The sequence below is a fragment of the Hypanus sabinus genome, chromosome 2 (assembly GCF_030144855.1).
Source record: "Hypanus sabinus isolate sHypSab1 chromosome 2, sHypSab1.hap1, whole genome shotgun sequence".
Lineage (NCBI taxonomy): Eukaryota > Metazoa > Chordata > Chondrichthyes > Myliobatiformes > Dasyatidae > Hypanus > Hypanus sabinus.
In genome coordinates, this window is record NC_082707.1 from 44,734,040 (window position 1) to 44,746,163 (window position 12,124).

Genomic DNA, 12,124 nt, shown 5'->3' on the forward strand with positions numbered 1-12,124 from the left:
GGATGCTGGAACCAGAACATTAATATTGTCTTCAGTTGAAAATTTGGTGGTCAAATTCTTGAGATATAACTGACTCAAGTGGGAGGATAACATAGTGAAAGCAGGCAAGGACTGGGTGCCAAGTGAAACCTAAATTTCCAAACTGAAGTGAAATTTCAATCTGGCAAGGGCATTTCTTCTGGCTAACTTTTACTATACATATAACTTTAAAAATTGCTTCTGATTCCATTTCTTTGTACTAATGAAATGAACCTACCCTTTCAGGTTTAAGATTCTCATTGTTTCCAGTATAGTTCCTGGATCTCTCCGTTAGTAACTAATGTTCTGAAGAAAATCAAATGCATTTGAACAGCTGGTGCTTTTGCTCCAGTACATGAATCTGGGCATTTGACAACTATTATGCAAAATTCTAGCAATTATGATTACACTTCATTGTAATAGGATGAGGTTTCGGGGTATGTGGAGGCACATGATAAAATGGGCTGTAGTCGGCATGGTTTCCTTAAGGGAAAATCTTGCCTGACTAATCTGTTGGAACTTTTTGAGGAAATAACAAGCAGGATAGATGCAGTGTGTTGTGTACTTGGATTTTCTGAAGGCCTTTGACAAAATGCAGCATATGAGGCTGCTTAGCAAGATTACAGTCCATGATATAACAGAAAAGACACTAGCATGGACAGAGTGGAGGCAAAGAGTGGGAATAAAGGGAACCTTTTCTGATTGGCTGCCAGTGTGGTTCTGCTGGGGTCACTGTTGGTTCCACTACTTTTTATGGTGTGTGCCAATAATTTGGATGATGGAATTGATGGTTTTTAGCTATTTGATTAGTCAGGGCATGAAAGGTTATGGGGAGAAGGCAGGAGACTGGGGGTGAGAGGGAATTGGATCAGCTCTGACAGAGCAAACCTGACAGGCTGAATGGCTTAATTCTGCTCCTATGCCTTCTGGTCTTATATAATGCCAAGAAAATAATTATTCTTCAAATGATCCTCTGTTCCTTGGGAATCACTCTGTTGATTTCTAAAGCTGAAATTGTTCCCTCTCTCAGATATTATGGAGTTCACAGAAAAGATCCCAGGAAGAAAGAAGGGGGTTTAGCAGCATCCGTGGAGGCAAAAGGTGTAAAGTGATGTTTCAGGTCAAGACCCTGCATCAGGATGGAGACAGAAGGCTTACCTGTACATGAAAGGACAAAGGAGGGTGGCAGGGAGATTGATAGGGGTAGGGGATGAAACCAAGTGGAGGATGGGACAGGAGAGATGAGCACAGGGAGAAGGAAACTAGGTGAGTGTGTGTGGAAAGAGAGCACCGGGGGCGAGGGTAAACCTGAAATTGGAAAATTTGAAGTTCCTATCACTGGGTTGTAAACTACTCATGCAGAGTACGAGGTGTTGTTCTCCCAATTTGAGGACCTTCCCATAGCACCCTTTGAACTCTCCTTCTGACTCCCACACCAACGTCTGTCCTTTGCCTTCTTCCACTGTATGGATTTACTCACCGGGCTGCAGAAACATGGCTCCAGGACAACATCGATCTTCAAGGCCATGCCACTCAGGGACTTGTGCTAATACTTGTGTGACTGTAACTGCCGGCATAACTATACATGTTGTGTGTGAGTGTATGCACTGTGTTTTGCACCTTAGCCCCCTGAGGAACACTGTTTCATTTAGCTCTGTACATGTGTATGGCTGATTGACAATTAAACTGGAATTGTTGGGAAAGTAACATGGGTCTGGTACGGAGAAAGAGCAGGAGGCGTCAGCACACCCTTTAGTGTTCACATCAACTTTCTTTTGTCAAATACAGGTGCCCCTCTTGCTTTTATTAAAAGTCTTCACCTTCCTGCAGATCTCTGTCCCAAGAGTTACAGTTAAATTTCATTTTTATTTATTCAAAGTAAAACTCGGCAAGCAATTCGTAACTATTCAAACATGTTCCAGCATTTTGATGTGGTTTGGTTACTAACAAGGTTACCGTTGTATATTTCTATTAAATAGCAAAATATTGAAGCGGGGAAAAAGATAAACCAGGAACTTACATTATCTACATTTCACAACGTCACCTGCAGCAGAGACCAAGTTCTTATTCACAGTAACACAGATACACACAGTGAAGTGAAGTTGCTCCTCTATTCGTATGTTTATGATTTTGTAGCGGTGTGCTACACGCAGCGCTAAAATTACGACACGGAGTCGGTAACTGCAGTCGAAGGAAAAACTTTATTCGAAATCTTCAGCCTCACTTTTAAGCCTCCCTCAACCTGCCCCCCCACCCCCCCCCCCCCATGGCGCAGAGGCTCCAAAGCTCTGTGCTCGCAAACCCCCGTAGGCTATCTAATTGTGAGCCGGTTCGGATGTGCCAGGAAATGGGTCGCCACAATTTAAAGCAAATGTTGGCTGGAGATCTTTCTTCACTTTCACCTGCTACAATTTATTTCATTGTAAATTAAATCTCTCAACAAAAGCACTCTTGCAGAGGTTAACAAATAAAGACCCTGTGAGGAATTTAGGAAGAATGCAACTGGGGCTTGTTGAGGGCACACATGTAAATTGCCTCATACTTAACACTTCCATTATCTGATACCTTCATCCCCGGGGGGGGGGGGGGGGGGGGGGGGGGGGTCTTTCTGCATATGCAAATGACTATCACAGAAGCATAGCGAGGATATAAAAAAGGTCAATTGAAATGCAGATCAGGACACATGAACCAAGCCGCTTCTCCCACTGGGAATCTCCAAGAGAAATTTAACGACAAATTGCTAAAAGAAAAAGAAAGGTATCACACCTTCATTCATTCAGCTGTGTTCTGGGCTCCCTTCCCAGGAAGTCCCTCACTGGATGGAACTTGCACACCCATGTGATTTTTTTGTGTGTTGTGCGATAATCACATGATTGTGGATTTACACTTCAAGAAAAAGCTAACATATGCATGGGAAGCACAACATCTTGCCATTTTAAACCAAAGTTATCTAACAACATGAAATAAGTCTGTTCCTCAAAGTCCTTTGAATTGCAGAAAGCATTGATGATAGTTAACAGAGACCTTTTGGCAATGATTACTTCATCATTGTCTCATTCATCTAATTTCTGAAAGATCTTTCAGTCTGATTTCATGCTTCCTTGCAGGATCTGATTGTCTTTTTTCCAGGCCACTCAAGTACCTACTTCTGAATTCACTACGAAGAACAAGTCACAGTTGCTGATGGTATTCACAGCTTTGTTCCTCTTCGATTAACAGCACCAAATACTGAGTCAACTGTCATTCATTGATTTTTCATTCATCTTTCAAGTGAAGCCTCAAAATCTCAATCTGATGAACTGAAGTAGGCATCCTTGCACCCTGCACATGCTTACTCTGTTCACTGCACGTGTGGAATGTATTAACACAAATTCAGTCAGATAGTGGTTGAGAATCCCAGCTCTTGTCCTGTTGGCTTTTTAATTTCTCTCCATCTTCATTATAATATGAAGTCTCTGCTAAAGAAGTAAAAGACAATCAGTAGATTGAAGCAATATTTTTAGAGACACTTATAAGGAGCATGTACAGGAGGCATTAAGCATACCAGAAGCAGAGATCATTATTGCATTATTTGCATTTTGAAGAGACTTCCTTGTCTTGCACCCACCTGTCCCCAAGGAAATTCTCTCCTGAATTACTTTCATGACAATGAAATTTAAATTGTTCACTAAAATGGTGCATCCATTTGAAATACGTATACCATCTTGTCAGTCCTGTAGCGCTTGCAAAATAAAAGCCATGCATTGCACAAGCTGTATGATGAGCCAAGAAATATATTCTGCAGGTGTTCTCTGAGGCTAAGCTCTGCACTATAACTAATTTTAGTCCTTTATGTTTCTTCTTTTCATTTTAAGAGGAAAATTATTAGAAATTCAACAATTAGTAACAGTACTAACTACATATTTTTAAAAAGTTATTCACTTATGATACATCATGTACAATGGGTACTCTGCTCTGTATTTTAATGCAGGACATGCCAAAACTTTGTTCAGCAACATTTAAAATATCTAAATAAGATCCTTAAGCTCATCATGTGATCTTTTCGTCATTTTGGTCTGCCCCGATTTAGCGCATAATAAGCTTGCTCAACACTCAAAAAAAACTGTCAGTAATTTAGTTTGAACAGTTAATTCATTACAAGCATGTTAGTTACAAGTCTGTCGTGCAGGCTGATTGTTCACTGAGTTATTTCATTCATATTCTAATTTCAAATTTAAGCCTTCATGACTAAGGTGAGATCTTACGGCACCACATTTGTCTCCCATCTTCAGTCGTGGGTGGCCTGGTATGAATAGCTTCAGAGTAAAGAATCTTGGGGGTAAAAAAGGAAGCAGGAACAGTTGGGAGAACTGCCAAAAACATTGGTCATGACCACAACAAAAAGTCAAAAGCATTCCAGGTATGAACTGCTGGGGAATACATCTCCAGTATCTTTACTTTACAAAGGACAATTCAGCCATGGACATCACTGCTAATTGCTGCCTTATATCTTCCAGCCTGCAGGAGGTGCTGTCTGTTATATTTCATAGCTTGCAATGCATCCTTAAGTAATGCCCTAAATAAGGTTCTTACTGCTATGCTGTAGGGTATTTTTTATTTCAGCAGTTTTCTGCAAAAGCAGTGTGACCTGTTAGTAGGAGTGTGTTGGCTTTGGCTAAAGTTAAGGAGCAGTTTTGTCCAATTTCGGAATGTTGTGTCAGCCAGTTGGGTTTTTCTTGGTATATGTTGTACCTTTCCGCCCATTGGGACGTGATGGAAGTTTGGAAGGATCTGATTTCTGAAGGACAATGGTCTGGTTTGGGGTCTGTTGGCAGGAGCTGCGGATAAAATGCCTGCAGAATATCGCCCAAAGGAGAGACCCTTTCGCAAGAAGTGCTTTGTGCAGACAACAGTTTCCGAGAAGGAAGTGCCAATACTCCTGAGTGAGCCAGTTCATTCGAAAGGGTCTTCAAGGGAAGTTCAAACTGTGGCTGTTGTCCTCCACACAGAATGTGGGCTCGGTGCGTGAATAATCAAAGTGATGCATCCCGACTACATCAGAAATGAGCTCCCACACACAAAAATTTTGCATGATTCTTGTCATTAGTATGGCATCTTTCTGAATTATTAGGAACACTACACTCTCAATATCCAACTTCAAGAATGCAATTGCCATTAAATGGATGAAATTTGTCAGTAACATTTTAACCACATTGTGTCTATCTATAGTAGTCAAAAAAAAACCCATCAAGTCAAAATTCACTTTTCAGCATTAGGTCCTGGAAGGTCAGGGCACATCAATTACGCATCAAAGTCGTGTTTAGAATGTTCTATTTCAGGTACTACCACCTTTTCAGGGAGAGTTCATCTAAAATTTCTACCAGTTACTTTAAATCCAGGTTCCCTGAGCTTGCCCCAATGCTACAGGAAACAGATCCTTGCTGTTTACTCCATTTTAAAGTCCTTATAATGTTTACACATGCTTCTGGGAGCACCTTGTAACAAACTGTCCAAAATCATTTTGGGCAAAAATCTGACATCCTCTTTGAGCAAAAGCTCAAAAATAACTACGATTAGTACAAAACAAAACTTTAAATCCATCCTTGATTTTGATGAGTGTTACTAGTTTTCTAAGGATAATATGGAATTCCCTCTCTAACCTCCCCCCCACCCAGATAGGGGAAGGAGGAAAATGTTTTTTTTCAAATCAACTGACCAGAACATTTCTAACTTCCAGCAAATACAACATTTTCCTCTTCACTCTCAAATATATGGTCAGATTTTGAATAATTTTGCTCCATAAATTTAGGCCTAAATCATTAATATTTATTCCAAAAACCAAGAAGCTGAGTATTGAACCCAGTGAAACTTCAGTGGTAAAAGTTTCCAATCACAATCATTAAGTATCCGTGCTTCTTGCCACAAAGTCAGTTTTGGGCTTAGCGTTCCATTCTCCTTTGAATCCTGGCACACAGCCTGCCACACAGGACTTGGCCAAAAGCCTTGCTGAACACCAGATAGATTGTGTCAAATACACTACCACCATTGATCTTCCTCGTTATCTCCCTCAAAATAGCATCAAGTTGGTCGGACACAGCTTTCCCTTACTAGAACAGATGCGAATTACCTTCACACTCTGGACAGCACTTGTGCTGTTGCTTTACAATTTTCTCACAGGTTAGAAGCGGACACTTCTCTCGTTGACACTTTGTGGACCCCTCCTGAAATTTTAAACACAATTAGTGGATTTTTGTCACAGCATTCCTGGCTCACAATGACATGCAGAATTCCCAATGTTGTCGCTTACTAATTGCTGTTAGTCTTGGCCCTATGGTAGCATTCTTGCCTCTGATTCAGGGGTTATGAGTTTAAATCCACACTAGAGATTTAAACATATAATCCTCTCACAGTTCAGAGCCAGAAGGGAATGCTGGGCTGTCAGAATCAAGTTAAGATTAATGCATGAAGTCCCTTCTACTCAGAGAGGACATAAGATACAATAAGGTTCAACCCAGGGGATCACAACCTGGGGTACGTGGACCCCTTGGTTCATGGTAAGGCTCTGTTGCATAAAAGAGCTTGGGAACCCCTATGCCAATCAAAGAAATCTTTGTTAAGGCTTATCCTTCTGTCATCATCAGTAAAATGGCTTATCTAGTCCTTATCTCATTATTGTTGGAAGGATCTTCCTATGCATGAATTAGCTTCATGGACTTCCTAATATTACGAGAGTGATGACATTTCAAACCATTTCATAGAGACATACAGCATGGAAACAGATCCTTTGCCCCACTGACCAGCAACCACCCTTTCATATTAATCCCATTTTTATTCACACCACATTTATTAAACCCCCCCCCCCCCGCAATTAATCTACATACTCAGAGCATTAGAGAAGAAAATGAACATGCAGAATAAACCCACACCGTCAGAGTGAGAATATGCAATCTTCCGACAGATATCACCTGAGGTCAAGATTGAACACAGGTGTGTCTGGCTGTGTGAGGAAGTGGCCCTTATTGACTTCTTGTTTTAAACCTGTATCAAATCTGAGCATTATGTTTCGACTATTGGATTAATTCATGCAATTAGAGGATAATATTAAACTATTTTGTTTTTTCAATTAATTTTTTTCCTTCCATTATATTGAAGATGATGCCTGCTAAAGCCAAGAGGAGGGGAAGTATTTCTTCTCCCAAGCTTCTGCCAACATTGCTCTGAATCAGCTGGAGAGAGTCACAGATTTGGTTCAATTTGTAATAACCCCTCTCTTTTAGGTAAGGGTTCAATCATCTGGGTTAAACCACCTCACAATTCAAAAAGGTGAAAACTGAAACAGTAATCCTCCAGTACAGCCCCATACTGTGCACTTGTGCTTTGATAAGCTGGTATTTTCTAATGCAAGCAAAACAACAAAATCCAACATCAAGTTACATTATTAAACCACTACGCATAAATCTCACTGAATATCTTAGAGCTAGAGTTTATTTTCTGACTTTGGCTGGACAAATTATAGCTTTGATAGCAGAATTTTGGTAATTCCTTAAGTATTAACTCCAACATTTCAAGCAAAATGAGCACTTTGATGTGGTCTGTTTCTTAACGTTAAATAGAATACCTACATCACACCAGCAAGTAATGCATTTCATTTCCCCAAACGGAGGAACTTCAGGATGCCATTTATTATTGTTCATGTATATATGACGCCCAAATTTGCAGGGCCTGGGCCCATCAGCCTGCATCATGTCTGTGTGGTCAAAAGGGGCAATCTCTGTAACTGTGGTAAAAAAGCAAATTTCAGAAGCAAGTTCAGAGTATCAATCCACAACTATGCAAAGTCTATTTCTGACTTGTAATGTGCTTTGGATACTCTGGGGTACATTTTGATATTTTGCTGATGTTGCCCAACACTACTAATTGACCAATTGCCCATTTAGTAATCGCAAGTCAATTCCAACTAACTAATATCCTACAATATATCAGTGACTACTCTTCAAAAGTCAGGAGATTTGGGACACTCTGAGGTAATAAAAGTGATCTAAAAGTATAAGATGTTTTCCTTTTTGTGAATGTACTACATTAAAAGGTTAAGTGGTACAAATTACTAACCTGGACATTCTTTGCAACAGTTTGATGCATTCCTCCTAATGGGCTGGCTACAAGGCAGAGCTGGGCATTGAACCTTCTCACAATGAACCTCCCCAGTTGCCCCCTTTGAAACACAAGAAATATTTAATATTAATTCTTATTCAGCCTATATCACAACATATCAGGAACCTTACTGCAATCCATAATTTTGCTCATTTTGGTTAAACTATTTCCCTTCTTGTCTAAATTTATGGAAGAAGAAACTCCACTTTGGTTGGTTCTTTTAAATATATGTGAGTATAATAGTAGATGGCTGTATCCTGTTTGGACATTTGGCTCTTGTGATCCCAGTGAAATGAAATACGGGGAGCAGAGTGAAGCAGTGCCTGATATAAGCATTCATCCCAAACACTAAATGCTGGCAATGAAGTTAAGTGTTTTCCCCCTTAAAGACCCACAGTTTTTCCGCTAACTCGGGCTTAATTGAAAAGCATGGACCTGCCAAGAATTACTTTATCCATCTTTTTAAAAATTGTTAATACCTGTTCACTGCCATTCCACATATCACACCTGATAGAAATTCAATTGTGAAATACACAAAAACATTATGTTCCTCCTCTGTAATTTGGACCCACTTAAATGGTAATGAATTTTAGAAACAGAGTGCTATACACAAATACCGACAAGTAAAGTGTTTAGTGCTGGTAGCTATGAATGAATTTCCTTCAGTTCCATCAACTCTTCCTAGAACTCATGATGTATCCCACCAGCTCATGGCTTTTACCTCTCCTCTATTTAACATCAAATTTTCCTTTAATCAATCACACTGCAAAGGACATTCTCGCTCACTTCAGGATTCTCCTCATTTCTGATATCCTTTGTTCAAATAACAATGTTTTTTCTTCATTTGCAAACAGATTTCTCACATTGTTCCATGAATTTACAGCAGAAAGCCGCTTGAAGGTCATTACATTCACTAAACAGAAAATAATCAAGTGAAAGTAATTTCTTTAACCACTTCTTCCTTAAAACATTATAACAATCAACAGAAAGAAAATTACTCATGAAAATTTTATCCAATTCATGAAAATAATCATACCCTTACACCTAATGAACAAGTTCCAAGCCCTGGGCCCTCTGTACCTCCCTCTGCAAATGGATCCTTGACTTCCTCACTGGGAGACCGCAGTCTGTGTGGATCGGAAAGAACATCTCCACCTCACTGATAATCACCACTGGCGCACCTCAAGGGTGTGTGCTTAGCCCACTACTCCACTCTCTCTACACCCACGGCTGTATGGCAAGGCCAGCTCAAGAGCCATCTATAAATCTGCCAAAACACAACTATTGTTGGCAGATTTTCAGATGGTGATGTGGAGGTGTACAGGAGTGAGACAGATTAGCTGGTTGAATGCTGTAGCAGCATTCCTGGAGGTCCAAGATCTGGATGCTCCATGACTGCTGGACTAAGTGTGTAAATGTAGGAGGGGACTATGTTGAAAAATAAATGTGCTAGGTTTACTAAAATTGACTCCTTCTACCTTAGGCCACGGACATATCAATCACCCCTCGTATGCTACCAAAGAGACTCAAATTTCTACAAATATACAGTGGAGAGCATTCTAACTAGTTACATCCCCATCTGGTATGGAGGGGCCACGGCACAGGATCAGGAAAAAGCAACAGAAATGTGTAAACTCAGCCAGCTCCATCTTGGGCACTAGCCTCCCCAGTATCAAGGACACCTTCAAAAAGGTGATCTCTTAATATCCATCATTGAAGACCCTTCACCTAGGACAAGCCCTCTTCTCAATGCTTCCATCGAGGAGGTGGTACAGGAGTCTGAAGACACACTCAATGTTGCAGGAACAGTTTCTTCCCCTCCATCAGATTACTGAGTGGACAATAAACCTACAGCATACATAATGTACATATACATATATATACATACTCATTGTAATTTATAGATTATATTACTATGGATTGCAATGTATTGCTGCCACAAAATAACAAATTTCATGACATATGCCGGTGATATTAAACCTAATTCTGATAATAGTCTAAAGAGTTTTCTACCTTACAGCTGCATACTGCACACTTCACATAGCCAAACGGTGGTACAAATGGATGCCAGGTTGTCCCAGCAGGATGCCATTTCCTGTCCCCATCAAAGTAGCAGCCTGGAACATAATAAGAAGGATGGTTTATTAGAGTTACTTTATTTTCATTTGTTCTGTACCTGGACATAGTGAAAATATAACTGATATTAACAGCCTATTATCCCTATGAAAACTCAGACAAATCTTTCTAGAAATGGTGCTGAAATTTCTAATACTCATTTCAAATTTCCCTTTTTTTTATAAACTCTATAATTTCTTCCTGCAGATGTTTCATTGTTTGGATGAATTAGCATCCCATTTCAACCCTCGGCTGGCAAGAGTGAAATAGGAAAATATACGAGAGTAACTATAACTTTCCTTAGAGTCATGCTTCCTGGGATGACACGGCTAAGGATTCAAAGATAGGAAACTACATTCAAAGTATGTATTCTACAAATGAACAGCACTTGGGACAGGGAGTGTTGTGACTTTCTGTTGCATATTAGTCTGGTCTTCTCACCGTGTCCACATGGGTTTCCTCCAGGTGCTCCGATTTCCTCCCACAGTCTAAAGATGTACTGGTTCTAGGTTCATTGGTCACTGTAAATTGCCCCATGGTTAGGCTCAGATTAAATCTGGGGTTGCTGGGTAGCATGGCTCGAAGGGCCAGAAGGGCCTATTCCACACTCTATCTCAGTAAATAAACGCTCTTCGCAAAAAGTGGTTTCTTCTAAGTAGTCATCAGAAAGATTTAGTTTTGGAAATTAGCGATGAAACTCTCAATATAGCGGAAAACAATATTGTTAAAAATGAGAAATTTTAGCAGATACAAAAATATGATAGTCCTCAAATGATCGCTGTGTTGGACACAACTCATGACACGTGGCAAGACGATTCAGTCCTGAATGTGGTAAATTAGATCAGCAAATTTGCTGATGATACAAAGATTAGAGGTGTAGTGGACAGTGAGGAAGGTTTTCAAAGCTTGCAGAGGGATTTGGAGCAGCTGGAAAAATGGGTTGAAAAATTGCAGATGGAGTTTAGTACAGACAAGTGTGAGGTATTGCACTTTGGAAGGAAAAACCAAGGTAGAACATACAAGGTAAATGGTAGGGCACTAAGGAGTGCAGTAGAACAGAGGGATCTGGGAATACAGTTACAAAATTCCCTTAAAATGGCATCACAGGTAGATAGGGTCATAAAGAGAGCTTTTGGTACATTGGCCTTTATAAATCAAAGTATTGCGTATAAGAGTTGGAATGTTACGGTGATGTTGTGTAAGGCATGGGTGAGGCCGAATTTGGAGTATTGTGTGCAGCTTTGGTCATCGAATTACAAGAAGGATATTAATAAGGTTGAACGAGTGCAGAGAAGGTTTACAAGGAATTTGCCGGGACTTGAGAAACTGAGTTACAGAGAAAGGTTGAATAGGTTAGGACTTTATTCCCAGAAGCGTAGAAGAATGAGAGTGATTTGATAGAGGTGTATAAAATTATGATGGGTATAGACAGAGTGAATGCAAGCAGGCTTTTTCCACTGAGGCCAAGGGAGGAAAAAAAACAGAGGACATGGGTTAAGGGTGAAGGGGGAAAAGTTTAAAGGGAACATCAGGGGGGGGGCTTCTTCACACAGGGAGTGGTGGGAGTGTGGAATGAGCTTCTGGATGAAGTGGTAAATGTGGGCTCACTTTTAACATTTAAGAAAAACTTGGACAGGTACATGGATGAGAGGTGTATGGAGGGATATGGGCCAGGTGCAGGTCAGTGGGACTAGGCAGAAAAATGGTTTGGCACAGCCAAGAAGGGCCAAAAGGCCTGTTTCTGTGCTGTGATGTTCTATTATTCTATGGTTCTAATCATTGCTGCACTTTAAGAAGACCTCAAAAAGCAGAATGGAAAATGCTGTCAATTTTTAGCAACTCCCAATACACATTTGCATCT

At 40.3% G+C, this 12,124-nt stretch overlaps 1 protein-coding gene across 2 annotated transcripts in view; it reads right to left on the reverse strand.

Moving 5' to 3' along the window:
* Positions 1-2,269: 2,269 nt before the first annotated feature.
* Positions 2,270-12,124, reverse strand: part of chrd (chordin) — an 83,763-nt gene continuing 73,908 nt past the window's right edge. For both annotated transcript variants that reach the window (XM_059945188.1, XM_059945181.1), the window contains 5 exons: positions 10,162-10,265; positions 8,107-8,209; positions 7,620-7,774; positions 6,125-6,218; positions 2,270-3,476 (listed from right to left, as the gene is read on the reverse strand). In XM_059945188.1, coding sequence (XP_059801171.1) covers positions 3,391-3,476; positions 6,125-6,218; positions 7,620-7,774; positions 8,107-8,209; positions 10,162-10,265 — 542 coding nt within the window. In that variant the 3' untranslated portion in view covers positions 2,270-3,390. The remainder of the gene's footprint in view (positions 3,477-6,124; positions 6,219-7,619; positions 7,775-8,106; positions 8,210-10,161; positions 10,266-12,124) is intronic.